Genomic DNA, 22619 nt, shown 5'->3' on the forward strand with positions numbered 1-22619 from the left:
ATTCTGTACTGTGATGCTCCCAAGAGCTAGAGCTGCAGCGTCCCCAGCCTACACCTGGAGTAGCAAGGGGAAGATCAGCACTGGCTGCTTCATTTTGTGTTTGTGTCTTAGAGACTAAGCATGTAGAAGAAATGGAAGCACCAGAGACCTGATCCCCTGAGGACTAGTGGTGGGGAGACCGGGGCTCCTGGGCTGGACGACACTGGTGTGTGGGCTCCACCGCCCAATCTTGGAAAACCAGGGGTCCCATCACAGCTGGCAGGGCTGGGCTCGGGTCCTGCCACATGATTTCAGATTCTTCACCCTCCTGGTAAGGGGGTCTGCATTCAGGATGGGCATAAGCCGGGCAGAGATGGAGTCAAGGGGGTTCAGCTATTGGGTTGGGGAGCAAAACATGCCCTCTTCCTGACCTGCAGAGATGCCTAGCTTTTCTAATTCTAAAAAGGTACAGACTGCCAAGGAACACCTACTGGCTCTCAGTAAATCCAAGTCCAGAAAGAATTAGTGAAATGTTTTTAGTTAAAAAGCCACAACTCTATCATATTACTTTCTTTCTTTCCTTTTAAGTAGTTGGTAGTAAAGCGATATAATAATGTGCTTTGGGGACTGTTTTGGCCTGTGATCCCATGTCCTCACGTAAAGTGTTTTTGAGTTCAGAAAGGTGGCCAGCAGGCTGGGCCAGGGGATGCTCACAGGGCTTGGAGGTGGCCTCACCTGGCAGGTTCAGAATAGCTGAGGGAGGCAGCCCCAGGCACTGGAGCTAACAGGGCCTATGTTTCAGTCAGCTCTTTTGTTGCTGTGACTGAAGGATCTGACCAGAACAACTGTAGAGGAGGAAAAGTTTATTTGAGGGTTCATGGTTTCAGAGTCTTAGTCCATAGGAGGCCAGCTCCCTTTCTAAGAGCTTGAGGTGAGGCAGGACATCACGGGGGAAGTATGGCAGAGAGAAGCAGCTCACATGATGATCAGAAAGCAGAGAGAGATGTCACTCCCCAGATACAAACATATACCCCAAAGCCACGCCCCAATTCCCACCTCCTCCAGCCACACTTCAGTTACCTCTTAGTTAATTCCTATCAAGGGATTAAATCACTGACCGGGTTCTGACCCTTACAACCCACTCATTTCTCCTCTGAACTTTCTTGCATTGTCTCACATGTGAGCTCTGGAGGACACCTCACATCCAAACCTAACAGCCTACCTGGACCTACTGGGTCTGGGGCTGGGTTCAGAGCCTCTCTTGCTGGGGTGACCTCCATACCCCTATTCCGTTTGTCTCTAGCCATTGAGGTCCTTCTAAGGGAGGGGACTAAGGACCAAGGACCTTAAACTCTCCAGCTGATGGACAGGTGAGGCCCTCCCTTCCTACAGTCCCATGTGGGCCACTCGAAACCCCACACTCATGGGTTCTCTTGTTCTCGCCATTCATTCCTTGGTCCATTCCTTCATTCGTTCATTCATCTGATAACATTTCCCAGGCACCCACCACATGTCAAGCTCCACAGGCACAGAGCTAACCACACCATTGCTGCCCTTAGGGGGCTGGCAGTGTAAACCAAAAGGCAAAAGTCAGCAAGTCACCCCCATTCACAGTGACCTACACCCTGGGGTTAGGGGAAAGGGTGATGGCCAGAAGTGGAGGGGCAAGTCTTAATATATGCTCCCTGCCCCCCACAAGTAAGCTCTGGTTATTTGTGCACATCCTAAAAAGCTGCCTCTTACTTGCCCACAAATTCCACAGCACATGCAGCCTCTGTGGCATGGCTACCCAGCTCTTCCTCTGTGGTCCTGGCCCCTGCTTGTCCACATCTTCTATCCACAGAGCTGCCTGCAGGCACACAGCAGCCACTCCCCAGCACACACCCACGCCCCCTCCTGCCACTGCCTATCTTGAGAATGTTGTACTTTCAGAAAGCTGCCCAGCTTCCAATCCCGAGGCACCTGCTGGGAGGAGGTGGGGATGGGGGAAAGAAAAGCCTCTTCCCTCCCTCGGTGTTGTTCTGTCACCTGAGCCAAGTACAGTTGTGCAATTTGTGTTCTACACAGGGATATTGGTCTCAGGGGTGGGTGGGGGCTGAATTTCAGTCTGGGATTTATCTGCTCTGAGTCAAGTTCTTCTGATGCAAGGGCCTTGAGGAGAGGAATCTTTCAAAAGGACCAGAGTGTGCGTCTCAGAAATCCCTCCTACCAGATGAGGCACTCGTCCTCTGATTTGCCCCAGGGTTCCTAAGGTGCCCTGCTCATCCTGGCTTGAGTCCCAATGTGTTCCTGCTTGTACCTGGAGTCTCTTGCAGCCCCCTGAAAAAGGTGTGCTGTACTCTAAACTCTAGAGGAGATTTTCCACGCAGATTTTACCAAAAGAGCCCTGAAAGGTGGGGTCTTCTGGCGTGCTTCTGGGGGGCCTTCTTCAAAGACCTGTCACCTTGGATCTCACTGCCACCAGCCCCAGGGAGACGAGGCAGGCCCTGGAGACCTGACCCTCAGCACTGGCTCTCCCACCAGGATCTGCCAGGGGTCTGGGTTGCTTCTGGATAGTCGGGGGCTTCTTTGCCCTGCCTCTCGCTGTTGCCTGCCTGGAGTGAGGCTCAGAAGGCAATAAAATTATCCTAGAATCCTTGTGAACAGTGGAAAAGCAGCTTGTCCTAAGTGTCCAAACAGCCTCCTCTATCTGACTTCCAGCCCAAGGCCAAGTGCATCTATGGTGACGTGGAGGCTCAGTGTCCCACAGCCCCCATCATCTGTCAGAAGGCCTGAGAGCACAGGCTGTGTGTCCATTTCCCTGCTGATCCCCAAAAGAGCAGTGAAGACCTTTCACTCTGCCTTCATAGCATCAATTGAGCGGTAGCTGAACAAAACTGTTCCAGGCATAGATTTTTTCTTTTCCTTTGGAGATTTGCTCTCGTCTCTCTTTTTTTTTTTTTTTTTCATAGCTGAGATGGATGGACATTGCCCGCCTGAATTTCCTTTTCCCCCATGGATGTGTATGTCTAAGACAATTGACAGGGTACTGAGTGCTCTGTGGCCAAAGGAAGAGAAAGACATTAACTCTCAAGAGTGAATGTGATCAAGACTTTGTAGAGACAGTGAAGTCGCTCTTCATCTGGTGGTGATGACTCAGTAGAGATTTGTTTTGGAGGGGAACAATTGGAAATCAGAATCATTACAGCCCCTCAGAACTGTCTAGTTCATTTAACATCACGTGGTTATAGAGAAAGAAGGTATACCTGGAACATCATCAAATAAACCTCCCTCAGTGCAGGAAATGCCCCTACAGCATCCTGACAGAGTGTCCTCCAAGCTTAGCTCACTATCTACCAGATCACATATCAAATTTGAGTGGAAGGGGCCACTGAGGCTACATACTCAGCCTCTTTTGCTATCAGTGCCAGTCCTCTCTGTGGTTGTCCTTTCATGGGCTTGCTCAAGCCCTGCTTTTTAGTGGCTCCATCTTATGGAAGAGGCAGGCAGGTGGTAGACAGATGTCACAGCAGAAATGTGCATAAAGGTGGACATTGTGGGGAATGGGCAGTCATGACCTCCCTGTGAGGTCTGAGAGGGCTTCTCAGAGGCAGTGGCCTATGAGTTTGGATTTCAGAGGACAAATAAAGAATATGTGAAAGAGAATGCAGGAAGAATAGTACCGGGGACAGAGGAAATAGCTCCTGCCAGGACTGGCAGCCTGAGAAGACACAGGATGCAGCAGGGGATAGAAGGGAGGGCTACGTTGACCCGGGACACAACGTGAGATGGAGTGTCAGGCATGGCCCTGGCACAAGACAGAACCCCTTGTCACTGGGAGAGACTCCCATGATGGGAAAAACTACAGGTGTGCAGGTGGGGTTAAAGGAGCAACCTGGGGATACTGAGGTACCCAGAGGTAGCCCTCACCACCCTGCAGCCCTCCCCAGGAAATGCCCTCCCCAGTCCCCTGTAAGAATGATGAGAGTCTTCCTGGCCCAGAAAGAGCCAGTGCTAGGTGAAGAGACCCAGCTACTTCCAGAGACACAGCACAGAGACAGATGTTGGGGGAAACACAGCCTCCTGGCACCTCCAGCCTCCTGACCATCCTTCCAAACCCTACCAGAGGCCGAAGCAAAGCCCCAGGGGCAACACCAGGGCCCGCTTGTCAAGATCAAGGGGCAGGGAGAGACATGGGAGGGCAGGCAGAGGAGATGGCTTGCAGATGGACTAGGAGAGTCAGGGGAGGTGGGGACAAGATGGGTGACTCCCAGGTCCCTAACTTGGGGGACAGGCAGATGGTGACACAATTCCCCAAGTCAGGGAGAAACGGAATCTCAGGGGGAGAGCTGATGAGCTGAGCTTTGGCTGCAGAGTGTGAAGGTTTTATGGGATACCTAAGTGTCACCTGGGCCTCCAGTGACAAGAATATGTGCAGGGTTGGAGCTCAGAGTGGGGATGATAACCCAGAGGAGCACTTAAATGGGCCAAGAGGAGCCAGTCCTGGCACCCTCTCCATCTCATAGACACAGGAGGAGCAGAGAAGAGAAATAACACCTCCCTTCAGCAGAGGGTAGCCCAGGGCTGATGCCGGCAGAGCCAGCGGGGTAGGCAGCCCTGCTGGTGGGTCCCACTGTCCTGCTCCCACCCCGCTTTCCTCTACTGTTAGTTCATCGATTTCTTAAAAGTTGCCTCCAGGTGTGAGGTGAGGCCAGGGCTGACCTGGACCCTGGCTCAGCATGTGCTTCTGGTGGTCACATCCAGGAACCTCCACAACCAAAGAACATCGTGGTTGGTCACTACATTTTTCCAGACAGAGATAGGGTGTGGGTGGGGGACACTCAGGTTCAGGGATTCCTGGTGCTCCCAGGACTCAGCATTCAGCTGCACTCACAGCTATGATCAATGACAGTGAAAGGACACAAGCAAAATCAGAGAGGGGGAAAAAGGCATGGAGCAAATACTAGGGAGGATCAGGTGCTAGCTTGCAAGAGGAAGTCACACGGGACACACGGATTTGCTCCAGGAATGAATAGAGACAACACGCAGGAAATGCTGTCTCCCAGGGAAGCTCATGAGAGCCAGTGTCTGGGAGTTCTATTAGGGGACCATGTACCTGCCTGCCTACTATGCCCCAAATTCCAGACTCCCAGAAGGAATGCAGGTGTTCAACGTAAACTATGTTCTGTGCACAAAGAATTTCGGCACAGTAAACCATGTTTGTCATTGAGGGGATGGTGGGAACCCACCCCAAATCCAAATTCTCAGACACCAGTCAACAGCTCGCCTCATGGTCAGGCAGGGGCTGTGAGCTCTTCTGGCCAGGCAGCTTCAGGCAATCCTGTCTTTCCCTTCTTGGCACCATACTGCCGTTTCCAGACGCCAGATTAAGTTTATATTATCGAGTTTTAACTCACTTAATTTATCTCATTGAATCTTAATGAAGTTAACCCTCACAAAATAGGCAAGTGGCCTGAAAATAATTGCTTTAAGGAAAACCTTGGTCAAGGGAGATATTAATAACACTCAGCACGTTTGTGTGACACATGGCCTTGAAAGAAGAGACCTGTGTCAGCCCCATGATGATGTAAACTAATGGCATTATTTCCTTTTTCCATCCTTTATGAAATGTCCATGCTCTGCCTGTGTTGGTGTTTCAGATGGACTTTCTAATAGGAGAACATGACCAAAAACACTTGTGGACCAGTGGTCTTAAGTTGTGTCTGCGTATTAGCTTTGAAAGTGTGTCGCGGTCCTCAGGAGAGTACCTTATGGCTGGTCAGCTGCCCCACCTCGTGTGCCCTTGCCCTTGGGCAGCAGGATCAGGGTGTAGATGAGCCTGATGTGGGTTAAGCAGACTGGACCTGGGAGGAGGCAGGACAGTGGGCTGCCCCTGATCAAGGGGAGGATTTCTAGGCTTCACTCTGGGGCCACGTGGGCAGTGGAGGGAAACTGTCCAATGCACTGGGCCTCGGTTTCTTCATTTGTAAAGTGGTTTCCTCATCAACTGACATCTCCTAAATAATCACCCTGGCAGTTGTTATTATCTGTCTTCATCTCTCTATATTTTACCTCTGGCCTGATGGCACTAGTTGAGGGATCAGATAAGCCACCAAATGGATTACTGAGTGGGATGGTCTATAGGGCCCCTCAGTGCCAATGGAAGGAATTCGTGACCTGGCCATTGGATAAGCTCCTCCTTCTTGGTCTGTTACTTCTCTTGGGCCCTTGGAGTCTAATCGGGGTGATAACATAGACATCCTATGCCCCTGAGGCACTGAGGTTCATCCTGGCTTGGATTCCCCCCTCATTTTTGAAATGAAAGAAGACAGAAGACTGAGTCCCCCCTGTACCCAGTCTGCAGTCACACTTCACACACGTTTCCCAGTGATTTTGGGGATGCTGTTGTCCTTCCCTTGACTTAGGAGATCAGTCTTGCCTTTTACCCTGCCAGTTCCTATTTTCACAAAGAGAACAGAGAGGGAAAATGTGCTGTCTCTGAAAAGTTGGATAGCCATGTTGCCTCGAAGGCTAGAGCAGAATGAACCTGGGCTGGAGCATTTCCAGGGATCTGCACACCCTTGGGTGATGGAGGGTGTCTGGTCCAGCCATTGAGGGGGGAGTCTGAGAGTAATGACAGTGGAGGTGGGGAGTGGGCGCCCTGTAAGCCCTCAGTAGCTAACAGATGGTGGCCATCTTGTGCCAGCCTGCAGGTATGGCTCTTCCCATCAGTCATCGGCCTGGGCACACTTTAGTCCTGGGGATCAGCTGAAAGCCAGACAGGGCCTTAGTTCTAAAGGGATCCAAGGTCTGATTGTGGTCTCAGCATCCAGCCTGGCCTGCTGCTAAGTAACTGGACTCCTGAGGTCACCCTGGGCAGTAGCAGCCTGGCCATGGTGAGGGAGAGGGAAGGGAGGACAGAAAGAGAGAGTGACCCCTCAGCAGTGCTGGGACTTTCTGTGCCTCTCTCTATGATGTGCTCACTACAGGCCTGTTGGAGGCAGGATTTGAATCTCACATACATGCCAAGTACCCTGGGCCTGACAAATGGCTGATAGAACTTAAAGTCCATCACCTTGAAATTTGATTGAAGGATGCCAGCAAAATTCAAAATGCAAAGGAAAACATTTGTCCCCATCCTCTAGAGGACCTCTTCTGGGGTGGTGACACATCTGACAGAAGATCTGTTCACCTGAAGGATGCTAATGTCTCCGTTTTCTCATGGGCTCTAGGTCAGGACCTGGATCCTCACCGTGGGTTACACAACTGCCTTTGGAGCGATGTTTGCAAAGACATGGAGGGTCCATGCCATCTTCAAAAATGTGAAAATGAAGAAGAAGGTAATCACCCTCCTACAGCTTTAGGGGTTCACTCAGTGTTAGATATTCACTTAGCAAACAGACATGAATTAGGTGCTGACTGTGTGTGGCCTCTAAGCTACTTGCTGGGGATTCATAGAAACACAGTCCCTATCTCTTGGCTCCCAGGGACATCAGACAGCTAACAAAGTCTTTACAGCACAGAGTGAGGGGTGCTGGTTGGGGATACATGGGGACTTCTGGAGCACAAGGCACTCCGGGAGGCATCACGTGCACCTCCGCCAGGTCCTGGAGGGTGTTGGGGAGTTGGTCAAATAGAGAGGGTGGGGATTCTGCACATGTCATAGGGGGAACAGTGCATGAAAAGGCCTGAGAATAGGAGTGGCCTGGTCAGAGGGCCGAGAAGGGCGCAGTATGGAGAGCCATGGGGGTCACAGGGGCAGGGTGCAAGAAGAGGCTGGAGGGAAAGGTAGGAACCACATAGATGAATCTGAACTTGAACTTATGGGCAATGGGGAGCCCCTAAAAGAGGGGAAGTGAAACAGTGCTTCAAGTGCAGCAGCCCCTGCCCACTCCAGTGAAGTGGGTGGATCCTGCCCCTCGGGCCCCTGCCACACACCCAGGCCACCACAGGAAAACCTTAGGCTACATTCAAGGGACAAAGATTCCAGACCTGACACCAGATCCCTGTGCCCTCTGCTGCTCTCCAGGCCCAGCAGCACTATGACAAGTCCCCTGTGTAAGTGAGAGAGGTTCAGCCACTGGTTGCTCCTAGTCCCGGCTGGACACTACAGGACAATGGAGACATTTGAAAATTACAAGAAATCACCCAACCTGGGGCCAGTTGAACCCAAATCTCTAGGGCTGTAGCTAAGCATCAGTAGGTTTTAGACTTTCCCAGGAGTTGTAGTTGTCCCTCAGTGTCCTCTGGGGACTGGTTTCAGAACTGTCCCCCCTCCAAGGATCCCAAAATCTGTGGATGCTCAAGTACTTGATATTAAATGGCATAGTCTTTGCATATAGCCTACATACATCCTCCGTATATTTTGGGTCTTCTCTTGATTACTTACAGTACCTAGTTCAGCGTAAATGCTGTGTACATAATGGTTATGCTGTATTGTTTGGGGAATAATTACAAGAAAAAGCATTCTTTGCATGTTTGATATAAATACAACCATTGTTGGCCTAACCACATGGTAAACCACCTGCGGGTGGTTGAGTCTGCAAAGGTAACACCCTGGAAACCAAGAGCACACTTTGACCGCTCACAGCCAGCATGGAAGCCCTCAGGCTGGGACCAGGGCTATTCAGGGTGGGCTTCCACACCTGGGAGCTTCTTAGAAATGCCACGCTTGGCCCCAGTCCGATCCTAAAGAACCAAGATCCTGGGGCAGGGCCAGCAACCTCTATTTCACCGTCGCCTGGGTGAGGCTGAAGCCAGCCAGTTTGAGAAGCACTGGTCTAGGTGGTTTTGGGATCCCTCCCACCCAGCAGCTCTGCTTAGAGAGCTGCTCTGCCGTTTATGACAACTCATCCTGTTTTGCGAGAATCAGTGTCGATTCCTTTGTGTTAATATGTGACTCATCCATGTTGTCATCTGTAATCAAGAACTGGCCTTTCTGTTCCCGTCCTCGTGTGAGCGCTGAGCAAGAACACCCCGACTGTCTGGCACAATCAACAAAACGTGTCAGAGAAACTTCAGGAGTTTGGTTGTCTACAAGCTCCTTGTGGACAGGGATGTGACGCGGTTTCCAGGGACCAGACTTAGTGTCCTTCCTGCCACAGCGCAGAGCGCTGAGCTGGATGGGAGGGGACCTGCGCCCTCTGGAGACACTGCACAGCTGAGGGTTGTGCTGTGGGGGATCCTGGCACTTTGGGAAGGCACTTGTCCCACAGGCAAGCACCTGCCCCACCTTTATTATTTACTATTTTTTTAACTTTAAAAAACTTTTTGAACTATGTTTTTTACTGTTTTTTTTTTTTTTGTTGTTGTTGTTGTTGTTTTTCCTTTTCTAATTTTTAGGAAGAAAAAAATCCTAAATTTTTTTTTAAAGGATGATGATGTCAGGGACAGCAGGGGTAACACGTAGAGCCCTCAAGGAGGTGGATATCAGAGGCAGTAATTCTGTGGTCAAGACCCAGGGGGCAACTGCACTAGAGAGGAGGGTGTCTGAACCAGCAGGGGCATCGATATAGAATGGTGAGGGTGACGGCAGGGACAGAGGGTATGACAGGGTGAGTTGCCTGCACAGGAAGGGGAGAGGCGTTTTGGTCAGTGGGGGATGCTGGCATCAGGACACTGCAGTAGCACAAGATCACCTCCATTCAGTTAAGGCCACTTAAAAACATTTAAAATGGTAAATTGTATGTTATATGTATTTTACCACAATTTGAAAAACCAATAAAACTTTCAGGTATGGTGGCACACACCTGTAATCCCAATGACTTGGGAGGCTGAGGCAGGAGAATTGCAAGTTTGAGGCCGGCCTCAGCAACATAGCGAGACCCTGTCTCAAAACAATTAAAAAGGGCTGGGGATGTAGCTCAGTGGTAAAGTGTCCCTGGGTTCAATCTCCAGTACAAAAAAAAAATGTTTTGAAAGAAAAAGAAAAACCAATTAAACAAAACAATAAAACCTGACTTTGGAAATATATATTTACATATACACACACACACACACACACACAAAAACAGAATCGTGGAAAAGAGCCATTTTGGACTGTGACTGCCTTAACCCCTTCAAAATCATCTGATTCCCACGTGGTGTTTGATCCACCCAAGTCATATATACCTTTCTATCTTCCACCATTCCCTCCTCTAACCTTCTCCTGGAGTTACAAGAAGGACTAGAGCAACCCCAGGAGTTTCCCACGCTGCAGCATATTCATCGGCCTTCACTGTTTTTACAACAAAATCAGGGACCAAATCTTATCCTCAAAAGTTTGGCATTTCAGATCATGCCTTCATATTGTGTGGCCATCATCACTGTCCATCTCCAAAACTTTTTCACCTTCCCAAACTAAAGCCCCATAAAATACCAACTCCATTGTGCACCACACTCTGTTTTCTGGCTCTGAGGGACAACTCCTCTGGGAACCTCACATAAATTGTCATACAGTATTTCTCCTTATGTGATTTGAGTTTCTTTTAAAGAACTTTGGACTTTGATTTTTTTAGTGGGTCCCCCTTTTTTTTCACTGATACATATACTAGATCTACATAACCTTATAATTGCAATCATATGCTTTTTTTTTATTAGAGTCTTTTTATCCTTTCCTTTTTTCCATAGCTCCCACTTCTTCCTCCCTCCACCCACAATGGCAGGCCTTCCCCAAATGCACACACACAAGCTTCACCCCATATGGCCATGTTTTTTTAAAGACATTAAAGGAAAAGAAGTCTACTGAAGAAAGTATTGACACATGGTGGCTGCACACTCCCAAATTCAGCTTTTTTATAGCATGTTACCATTTTTTTCCTAAAGACCAGTCATAAAATCTTAAATGAGGAGCTTATTGCAGTCTTTATTCTGCTTCTCACTAGAACCAAATTGAAGTGTTGAGATGAAGCAGTAACTCAAAGATGAGACCTTCTGTTCTTGGGGCAGATGTTTTTTGAGGACACATATGACTTGGTACTGTTGTAGACAACAACACAAGCAATAAAACCATCTGAGGACACCTGCTCAGACCTTCATCCAGGCTCAATGGAAATTTGGTGGGGAGGGTTTGTAACAGCCACCCCAGGCATCAGCTAAATGACAGCAGGGGTCAGGCAAGTATTTTCTGTAAAGAACCAGAACTTGCATGAGATTTTGCAAGTTATACTGTCTTCTTCTTCTTTTTTTAACGAGAGAGAGAGAGAGAGAGAGAATTTTTTAATATTTATTTTTTAGTTTTTGGTGGACACAACATCTTTATTTTTATTTTATGTGGTGCTGAGGATCAAACCCAGTGCCCCACGCATGCCAGGCGAGCACGCACCACTTGAGCCACATTCCCAGCCCTATACTGCCTTTTTTTCAGCTAGCCTATGCTGCTGATTTATGGAAAAGAAGCCATGGACAAATATTTAAAGAATGGGTATGGCTATGCTTTTATAAGATTTTATTTACAAAAATAGATTGTGAGGTCTGGAGTTGTGGCTCAGTGGTGGAGAGCTTGTCTAGCATGTGTAAGGCACTGGGTTCGATCCCTGGCACCACATAAAAAAATAATTAAATAAAATAAAGGTATTGTGTCCGTCTACAACTAAAAAAAATATTATTAAAAAATAGGTGGTGAGAAAAATCTATAGTTTGCTAATCCCTGATCCATACAACAAGGGGAACTGACATTGGCATGATCACTGGCTTCCATTGAAGTTATTGTCAGCCAGGCTCTGGGCATCTAATATGGCTTGTGTGGTTGTTTCCCAATTTTGTACACGAGGAAACAGCTCAGAGGAGTCACAGGACTTAACCAAAATCATACAACTAGTTAGTTCATGGCAGCTTAGAGCCCGGTGTCTTATCATTGCTGGTACAATTCCATCTCTCACTCGCAAGATTGTCCCAGGTTCAGAGACAGGATGGCATGTTCTGATATCAATGACTACTGACATACCCCAGAGAGGCAGTGGGCAGACTTTGAGGAGAAACCTGAAAAAGAGGGAATGAAAGAGAGAAGGTGAAGTGAGAACTGAGAGGTGACCTTGCCCATTGGAAAGGTTCTCTGGTCCTCAAATTGGAATGGTCAGGTCAGTACTATTTTTGTTTTCCTTCCCTCAGTTTTCATTACTGAAGATTATTTTAAATCACCTGTCCTTGGTAGTGTATTTTGTATATTCATGGGTGAATTTGTTTAGTTATCCATCGTTAGTCTTTCCCCACTAAAACGCATGCTCCATGAAGGTAGGGTTTTTTTTTTTTCATGACTGTCTAAAACAGAACCTGACACAATGTAGGCACTCGATAAACAGTTCCACAGTTAATAAATGAAATTAATTTCATAACTTCTTAGTATAAGTCCATTCAGCTACCAACACTGGCCACGTGCCAGGCTTTGGGAATGGTGCTAAAAGGAAATTAGATATAGCCTCTCATTACAACCTTCCCACCACAGATTCATCCATTGAGTTCTATGTCTAGTAGAGCTGAGGTGCAATATCATGTTTCACCCCTAGATGTTGCTGTCCTACACAAAAACACATATTCACTAATGGACAAATCCCAAGTAGTGGTAGTAAAATAGTCACCATTCCTTGAGCATCTTCCCTGTACTAGGTGTTTTCATACACCGTCTCATTTTATTCTAAGACCACCTGTGTAACTTGGGCATGAATGGCTCCAATTTATCAAGGAGGAAACTGAGACCTAAAAAAGTTAAGCAACCTGCTCAAGATCAAGATCACATTTGGTAAGAACTGGGATTAGAAAGAGGCCTTTTAATTCCTAAATCTATGCTCTTTCCTTTATACCATACTGAGAGAATAATACATGAACCTCCCTCTCTCCCCTTCCTCCTGGCCATGACATAAATTAAAAATGCAGAATAAGAAAGAGGAAGTGATTTGCTCATGACCATACAAGTAGCAAGAAATGGAGCCAGGATCCCAACCCAGGTTCACATAATTCCAAATCCTTCAGAATTCCAGTGCCCCTTTCTACCCCATTCTTAAGCCTTATGAGTGAAGGACCTTACTGTGTCACATTTACAAGAGGGAAATCCTGGTGTGTGTCTTCTAAGGTTGGCTGTGCCCTGTGCTGGACATGCCCAGTTTCACAGATGAGGAGCTGCTTGGGCTGAGTCTTGAAGCTGGGGTAGGAATCCACCAGCAGAAAGGTGCGGGGAGGACCTCCAGGAGTCAAGCCCCAGTGGGACAAATGCCTGGGGACTCAGGCAGGGCATTAGGCAGAGGCTTCTTCCAGCCCATCCTAGGTCCACCCTATTTTCTCAAGCCCTACAAAGAGTTGCCTAGTTCCTGGGGGCAAGCCAGGTTAAGCCAGGTTTCTGCAAAACCTCAGGGGTTCACTGGATCCTCCTTGAAAATTCAAAGAGGAGGTTTCTGCAGTGCTCTACCCCCAAGTAAAGCAGTCTGGGTGGATTTGATCAGCAACACTTTTCTTGTTCCTTCTACATCCATCCACAGAGAGACCTCTTGAGTTTCTGTTTCTCCTTTTGAAATGGCTTTAATCGTTAAAAACCAGACCTGGTGATATTTCTTAAGCTTCTGTCTCAGTTTTGTTTATTTTTCCATGATTCTTTTCCAGAACTACTTCATCACATTGGCTTTTATTTCTGTGTTTGGGGGGTAGGGGGGACATAAACCTGCAATGAGTGAAATACAGGTGAGCACTGGTGCTCTAGTGTTTGTCCCCAGGCCCCTGCATATCAGTGATGTAAAGTGGGGTGGGACTCACAGCAGCGAAGAAACAGAGCGGAATGGGAGTGAGTTATATTTCTTCTTTTTATTTTCCTTCATCTCACTTCAATCCATCAAACTTTTAAGTGCCTACTGAATGCCAAGCCCTGTTAGGTACTGAGAGTACACGAATAAATAACATGGGTTTCCCTCCTGTCTGGGCTTCCCAGGCCAGTGAGGAGGGAGCTGTGACAATAATTTGACGTAGTGTCTGGACAGTGCTGTGATTGTTTGAGGATGTGAACTCTGGAGAAAGGAGGTGCTTGGTTCAAATCTTAGCTTCACTCCCTTTGACATATCTGTTGAGCCCCCCAGAGGCCTGTTTCTTCATCTGTAAAATGGGAATAACGATAGAATCTGTTTTTAAATGAGACCACGCATGTGAACCATCAGCCTGGAATAATGGATCATTAAAGATTAGCTACATTGCTTGTTGTCTCTGCTGCTGTTGTTACTCCTCGGATCATGTGGACACAATGCTCTGGGAGTGATGAGTTATTCTAGGAGAGTCAGAGAGGGCTTCGTGGAGGAAGCTACAACTGACCTGGGTCTTTAAAGACTGTGGAAAGAATAGGGTGTTCCAGACTAAAGGAACAGCACCTACAAAGTACCAGAGAGTGAAAATCACAGCTCAGAGGAGACTAGGAGTGGCCAGATTTCAACAAAGTGCACATGTGGGTTTGGAGAGGGGCTGGACCGGGAAGGCAAAGGAACCTGGCTACATTATTCTGTGGGTGATGGGACATTTCAGGACACTGTCCAGCTGAGCATCCAGGACACAGTCACTCCTCATCCTGGGTCCTCAGCCATTGTCCAGGAAGCTTCTTTTCACCTCTGCCTCCCTCTTCTCCTCCCCACTGCAGATTATCAAAGACCAGAAACTGCTCGTGATCGTCGGGGGCATGCTGCTCATCGACCTGTGCATCCTGATCTGCTGGCAGGCTGTGGACCCCCTGCGGAGGACAGTGGAGAGGTACAGCATGGAGGTAAGCAGCCGGTGCCAGCAGGAGGGAGACCCTTGGGCACAGCTCCCAGGCACGAGATGGCAAAGCAGCCAGTGCATCTCCTTGGATGCACAGTTGCTCTTGGGAACACCTGATCCCACTTCCTTCCATTTGAGATGTTGGTTATTTCAGGAGCGCTGAATATAAGGTATGGTGAAATAATTTAATGTCAATCTTAATATATGCAGAATTAAGGGGAAATGTTGGGCTGCTAAAAATACTGGGCTGGGGGTGTAGCTCGGTGATAGAGCACTTGCCTTGTGTGCTCAAGACCCTGGGCTCCCATCTCAGCCTGCAAAGAAAAATACTTTGTAGAAGCCCCCATCTACGTGATCTTTCATTGGAGAAATTACATTGCACCATCGTCCCGTCTTTAAAGAAAGTCCCATAAGCAGTGCTTCTAGGAAATCCGCATTCCGATAGCTCCTCCTAGTTACTGTATGATGTTCAGGGTGGCGAGCAGTGTATTTCCTTTCATACATTTGATATGAGACATTTATTGTTAACATAAGGAAGCTTAGCCGGGCATGACAGCACATGGAGCCTGTAATCCCAGCAGCTCGGGAGGCTGAGGTGGGAGGATCACGAGTTCAAAACCAGTCTCAGCAATTTACAGAGGCCCTAAGCCACTGAGTGAGACCCTGCCTCTAAATAAAATACAAAGGGCCGGGGCTCAGTGGTTGAGCATCCTGGGTTCAATCTTGGATACCAAAAAATAAAAATAAGGAAGCTTATATAAAAGTACTGTTAAGTATACATTTTAATTAGCCTGCATTCAGCCTTGCCCTCGACTCCTGCTGGTCTTTCCGCGATGCTCTGGGGTAGGGAAGTCCAAGTCCCTGAAAGTTGTCTCCTTGTCCACTTTGTCCTTTAGTTGAACATGCTTTTGTGGAGTGGAGCCAGCTGCACTGGGTGAGCCGTTTGCTTATGTTTTCCGTACGTTGTGGCAAATTCAATGGAGACAATGAGGACCTCTGTTTCTCGCACCGTGTTATTAGGGAAATCTTTTTTGTGGAATTTAGTGTGTATTCTGGAAGTAAACTGGAAAATGTAATTGTATGCCTTGGGGACAGAGGTATTATCCTTCTAGACAAGAAGGTTTTCCAGGAGGCTGAGGCAGGAGGATCCTGAGTCCAAAGCCAGCCTCAGCAACTTAGTGAGGCCCTAAGCAACTCAGAGAGATCCTGTCTCTAAACAAAATATTTTAAAAAGGGGCTAGGGATGTGGCTCAGCACCCTGGGTTCAATTCCCAGGACTAAAAAATAAATAAAAGAGGGGGGGGGTTCATGAAAATAAAATGCACAGCCACATTTATGTTGATACAGAGAGTTTACTCAGCTCAGTAAGAAGTTATACAGTCGGTGAATATCTTTTAGGGAGGAGATTTTGGACAGCGCCCCTCCATCTCTCCACCTTCCACGTATACCCTGGGAGGAAGCAGGGCTCCAGACAGGCACAGAAGGACATGACACCAGCTGTGCCTGTGGGCCAAGGGGACAGGAACTGAGTTCATTCACGCAGACAGACTTTTTCCAGAGGGGAGATGACAACTGATCACCATTCATCATGCACAGTGGCCAAATGAGCACCTCCTCGCCCACTCAGTCCCAGGGGAATTCCCTGCCCACCACCAAGATTTAGTGATCCAGACAGATTCAATACTGGGAAGAGCTGTCACTGGCTAAGTGGGCCCCTGAGCTAGGGAGAGCCTGTGGTGGTGACAATTACAGCCATAATGATGATAGTGATGATGATGATGATGATGATGATGGCAATGAAGACAGTGATGACAGCCAGTGTTGTATGTGATTTAATATCACAACAGTTCTGTGAAGTGTTACAAGTAAGCCCATCTTAGTAATGAGGAAATGGAAACCCAGAGAGGTTGTGTAACTTACCCAAGGTCGCCCAGCAGGTTAGTAGTGTCCTACCCTCCCTTCAACACCAGGACAGCTCTTTTTGCACTTTCTCTGGCTTTCCTAGGCCTTTGTTCATTGGCAAAGATCAGGGAAGTAGGTAGAACAAAAGCATGCCTGCACCCCCTACAGATAAGGACGGGGAATTAGAGAAAAGGGACTGAGGGGCCAGGATGCCAGGGAAGGGGAGCCAAGGGAATGAGACAGAGCTTGTGGGGAGTCTGGAACTGGGGCAGCTGGAGACCAGATCAAGGGTACCCTGGGGCCTGCAAGGATGCCGCCTCCACTCTAAGTGTGCAGGGGTCAGTGGGGCTCTGGCTGCAGCAGGAGAAGGCTGCAGGGCTGGGTGCAGACTGGAAGCCCCGCAGCCCAGCCATTCAAGCAGGGTAAACCGGTGCTGCCATCACAGACGATACCTTTCTTCCCCTCGATGACTCTGTGCACAGAACCCTAGAACACCCCAAATCTCTCAAAGTTAAGGTTCTCCAACTGCAGAGCCCCTGGTGGCCACAAAAAGCCTTTCTGCACAGACGAGCAAACTGAGGGGGCACCCACAGGGCCCAGGGCAAGGGCCAGATATGCCCTTCGTGTGTCCCTCCAGGATCTACTGAGGTTTCTTTCTGGGTCTTTCCTGGCCCTTCCTCTTGTGCTACTTATTCCTCTTCTCGGGTTGCCCTGTTGCTCCGTTGCTATGGCAGCAGAAGCCTGTGATTTGTCCACCTGCAGCCCTGCCAGTCCACCAAACAAGGCCAAGCTGTCTGTGGGTTTCCCTCAGCCGCTCCTGTCGGGCACAGCGTGCTGGGTGAACAGTGCTCAGGGGACGAGGCGTCCCACGGTCTCCCTCAGGGGACATCTTTTCCAGGACCCTCAGCCAGAGACAAAGTCTAGGCTTCAGGGAGAAGTCATCAGAGGCCTGTTGCCTGCTGCCACCCCTTACATCCCAGACACCTTGGTTTGCTCTGGACTCTGAATAACTTGGGATCCCAGGCATAGGCCTCCTCTGTGTCAGTACCCTGCCTGCTTCCAGAACCTTCTCTGCCAAGTAAATTCCTTGAGCTTCAGTCCCAGGGCCACCTACTATGGAGACATGTCCCTAAGCTCACTGGCCCTGCGGAGCTGCATGACTCCCAGTTCCCCAGACATTCTCCCTCTGGATTCTGCTGAGCATAGCCCTGCCCTTACTCCTGTTGGACCTCAGCCTCCCCAGCACAGGCCACTCTGAGCCAGCCCCCACACTCCATAGCATCTTCCACGGGGACACCGGAGATCATGGCCACTCGACCCTGAGCTCATGGTGCCCACTGGCTAATGAGGAGCTGGCTAATGAGAAATTAGCACTAGTACTTCAGACTGAAGGGTGTGGCTCACACTCGAGTTGAATACGCAGGACAAAGGGCTCAAGAATAACAGGAAAGATCCACGGAAGAGATTCTTCCCCGGAGAGTACATGCAGGTGTCCAGGAAGGAAAATCCCCTAGAGTCCTGCAGAAGGCCACCCAGCTCCATATCCTCATTCATTTTTCTGTAATAAATATTGAGAGAGCACTTGTCATATGCCAGGAACTGTCTGAATGCTTTACATTATGAACTCATTTAATTCAAGCTTTATAACAACACAGTAAGGGTCGAGCTATTATTTTCTGCATTTTACAGATGAGGGAGCTGGAAACAGAGAGGTTCAGTGACTTGTTCACAGTCACACAGCCAGTAAGACGTAGCTTAAATTCCAGTGAAGGTGTTCTGCTTTCAACTCTGCTGCCTCAGGGGCTCCCTGAAGAAGGGACAGAAGACTTGAGTTCTGGTTTTGCCACCTCTTCCCTCTTTCAGAGATCTGCACACAACACCCCTCAGAGCAGGCTGACCGTTTAGCTATGGCCCTGGAGCCCGAGCCCCTGGCCTCTAAGCCTCTGCCAGGCCTCCAGCTGTGGCTCATCACCCCCAGTGTCAGTCTCCTCATCTGCCTCAGGCTGAGACTCCAGCTTTGCCCTCATTTATTCAACAAAATTTAGCAGACAGCCATGATGAATGGGACGTGGCCCTGCCTTCAGGGACCTTCAGGACGGCTGGGGAGACAGACAAGTCTGTGGTTGGTTCACACCCACACAGGCATGTCCTGGGGTAATGCAAGGTGCTAGGAAGTCTAAGGAGAGGCGCCAACCTGGCCTTCTGGGGTCACGAGGAGGCAGGAACAAGGGAAGAGGGCAGGAAGGGCATTGGGCAGAAGCAGTTGCCCTTGGAGAGCAGGTGACCACTAATGCAGGAGGACATGGGCAGTGGAAGGCGCCCTCTCGGGGAAGCCAGAGCATTGATTGGCACAGGTCCTTGGAAAGCAGTTTGGTGTGCACTCGTCCCACAGCCCACCAAGTCCAGGGGTACACATTCTTAGAGAAAGTCACATATGTGCCCAGGTGGACCTGCCCAAGGGTGTTCACAGCAGCACTGTTCAGCATAACCCCGAACTGGACGTGTGTCTCCAGTGTGTGTCAGCAGCAGAATGGATGCATGCACCATGGCACTTTCAACCAGAGGAACACCACCAGAGCTGTGGAAAGGAGCGATCCCCAGCTGGACCCTCTGGTTGGATGAGCCTTGGTGACGCCTGAGACACGATGATGAGCATAAACAGCAAACCACAGGTGAATTCCCAAAGTGCTTGGTCACATGTCAAAGTTCAAAGACGGTATAAACTAAGCAAAATACTACTTAAGGAAATATACAAAGGTAGCAAAACATTTTTCTTTTTTAAAGAAGACAACTGTTAATACAAAATTCAAGGTTGTGGTTACCTGTAGGGGGGGCAGGATATCGTTAGGAGAGTCAGGTAGGGCCTGCAAGGCTATAGGAAATCATTCTTCAAATTGTATGGGGACATTTTATCTGGTCTTCAAAAGCAAGGTACATGTCATTTAAAAAAAATTGTACTGAGTTAATAGACCATTTCTTAGAGCAGTTTTAGGTTTATGGAAAATTTTAACAAAAGTACTATTTCCGTATACTTCCCCCAACACACACAGTGTGCATGTTTGGTAAAATGATGAGCTAGTATCCCTACTCTATTCCCACTTAAGTCTGTGGTTTACAGTAGGGTTCACTCTGCATCATACAGTTCTGTGGACCTTGTATGTAATGCCATCATACCACGTGTGTGCTGTTACAGCTTCGTATGGAACAGTCTCACCATCTTACATGTCCTTTGTGTCTTATCCCCTTGGCAGCCACCAATGCACAATTCTTCCTTTTCTAGAATGTTCTATACTTGGAATCATACAGTATATGGTCTTTTAGACTGGTTCTTTCTTTCTTTCTACTTATTTATGTATTTGTTTATTTTTATGCAGGGCCTTGCTGTGTGACCTGGGCTATGCTCAGACTCTAGCCTCAGCCTCTGAGTGGCTGGGATCACGGGTGTGAACCACTGGCTTCTTTCATTAATAATAGGCATGTAAGCTTCCCTTATGCCTTTTTGTGGCTTAATAGTTCACTTCCTTTGATCAATGATTAATATCCCATTGTATGGACGTACCAGTTTGCTTATTCATTTAACCAATGAAGGACACCTTAGCTGTGTCCAGGTTTGGGCAGTTATGAATAGAGCTGCTATTAGTATTTGTAGGTAGGTTTCTGTGTGGACATAAGTTTCCAGATCATTTGGATAAATACCTAAATATCCAAGTGCTGGGTGTAGGATAAGAGTATGTTTACCATTGCAAGAAACTGCAAACTGCCTGCCCCAGTAGCTGCACCATTTTGTATTCCCACCAACAATGACTGGGAGCTCCTATTGCCCTGCATCCCTACCAGCATTTGCTGCAGTCAGCGTTTTGAGTTTTGGTCATTCTGAGATGTGCGGTAGTATCCCCTTGTTGTTTTAGTTTTGCAGTTCTCCAATGATATGTGATGCTGAATATTTTTTCATATGCTTCTTTACCATTGATTAGTTTTGAGAGCTATTTAGGAAACAGATGTGACCAAACTTGGTGATTGATTGACTCCAAGGGACAGGGAGGCAGGAGGCCTTGCCAAGATTTATTTGGATATAATTTTTACTGAAGTGTCTGTTCAGATCTCTTAATCACTTTTTAATTTGGTTGTTTCCTTATTGTTGAATTTTAGGAGTTCTTTATCTATTTTGGATACAAGGCCTTTATCAGGCAGGTGTTTTGCAAATGCTTTCTCTCGGTCTGTAGATCGTCCTTTCATTCTCTTAACACTGACTTCCGCAGAGCTGAAGTTTTAATTTTCATGATGCCTAGCTTATTGTTTTTTTTTTTCTTTCATGGATCATCCTTGGTGTTGTACCTAAAAACTCACGGTCAAACCCAAAGAGACATGTTATCTTATGGTTTTGCATTTCACATTTTGTGAAAAGTCTGAGATCTGTGCCTGGATTCATTTTTTATGCCTGTGGGTATCCAGTTGTTCCAGCACCATTTGTTGAAAAGACTGTCCTTTTTCCAATGAGTTGTCTAGCATCTTCTCATGTAGATCTACTTCTGGAATCTCTGTTCCTTCCATTGATATACTTGTCTATTTTTCACCAAAGCACATGTTTTTGATTCCTATTGCTTTACAGAAAGTCCTGATGTCAGTTCTCCAACTTTGTTCTTCAATGTTGTGTTGTCTTTTCGGGTCTTTTGTCTCCAGACAATCTTTAGGATCAATTTGTTGATATCCACAGTAACTTTCTGGGATTTTGATTGATGTAACATTGAATCTATATATCAATTGGGGAGGATTGCTATCTTAATAATATCGAATCTTCCTATCCATGAACATGGAATATCTCTCCATTTATCTTTTATTTTCTTCTATAGCTTTCTAGATTTCTCATTATAGATATCGTACATAATTTTGGATTGATAGCTATTGCATTTTGTTTAGGTGCTAATGTAAATGGTGCTGTGTTTTTAATTTCAAATTCCAAATGCTCGTTTCCAGTATATAGGAAAGCAGTTGACCTTTGTATGTAAAGCTAGTATCCTGCAACCTTGCCATATTGCTTATTAGTTCCAGGAGTTTTTGTGTTGATTCTTTGGGACTTCCTACATAGACAATAAAGTTGTCTGCAAACAGACATGCTTTTGTTTCTTCCTTCCACATTGGTATGCCTTTATTTTCTTCTTTTGACTTACTCCATTAACTAAGACATCCAGTACATGTTGGATAAAACTGGTAAGAGAGGACAGACACCTTTGCTTTGTTTCTGAGCTTAGGGAAAACTCATTTAGTTTCTCATCATTAAACGTGTTAGAATATTTTTTTTTCCTAAAACGTTTTTTTTTTTTAAGTATCAAATAGTTCTGATGGCCAAAATTGGACAGAGCCCAGATTGTTAGGGACCTTGTGTACTAAGCAGAGGAGTTTAAACTTCAAAATTAAAGAGATTTAATCAAGGGAGTGACATGGTCATATCTTCTTGGCTACAGGGTGAGAACAGATGGAGGGGTGAGGCTGGAGGCCTAGAGATGGCTACATGTTTTTGCAATAAGTCAGTCAGGAGCTGATGGTGACCTAAACCAGGGCAGTGGGAGTGGAGACAGAGAGAAGTGATTAGTTTTGAGAGCTATTTAGGAAACAGATGTGACAAAACTTGGTGATTGATTGACTCTAAGAGTTTGGGACAGGGAGGCAGGAGGTCTTGCCCAGATTTATGCCCGGGTGGTGGATGACAGTCACTTCAGGGTGCAGAATGAGGAGTGGGCTTTGGAGGAAATGGAGGAGTCGCTCAAGTCTGATTATAAATTTGAGATATCTGAGGGCCTCCTGGGCAAAGGGGTCCCCAAAATGGAATATAGGTTCCTAGAGCACAAAAGAGTAGTTTGTTCAGAAGATAGAGATTTGTGGAAGGGAGTTAATGCTTTGAGGATGGGAATCGTGGAGAAGAGTGTAGAGACCCAGAGGTACAGTGAGAGGCGAAGATGTCCTGACGGAAGTCCTAGGAACCACTGAGTGGTGATGGGTACAGGAGGAGGAGCTGGGGAAGGAAATATGAAGCAATAGATAGAGAGGTAGGAAGTAGT

General features: G+C 47.5%; 1 protein-coding gene across 1 annotated transcript in view; it reads left to right on the top strand.

Moving 5' to 3' along the window:
- Nucleotides 1–22619, top strand: part of Gabbr2 (gamma-aminobutyric acid type B receptor subunit 2) — a 356168-nt gene that overhangs the window by 279769 nt on the left and 53780 nt on the right. Inside the window, exons 12-13 of the mRNA XM_046457483.1 lie at nucleotides 7191–7298; nucleotides 14543–14665. Coding sequence (XP_046313439.1) covers nucleotides 7191–7298; nucleotides 14543–14665 — 231 coding nt within the window. The remainder of the gene's footprint in view (nucleotides 1–7190; nucleotides 7299–14542; nucleotides 14666–22619) is intronic.

Source organism: Marmota monax, unplaced genomic scaffold, assembly GCF_021218885.2.
Source record: "Marmota monax isolate L192 unplaced genomic scaffold, Marmota_monax_Labrador192_F-V1.1 WCK01_AAM20220418_F8-fsc00069, whole genome shotgun sequence".
NCBI lineage: Eukaryota > Metazoa > Chordata > Mammalia > Rodentia > Sciuridae > Marmota > Marmota monax.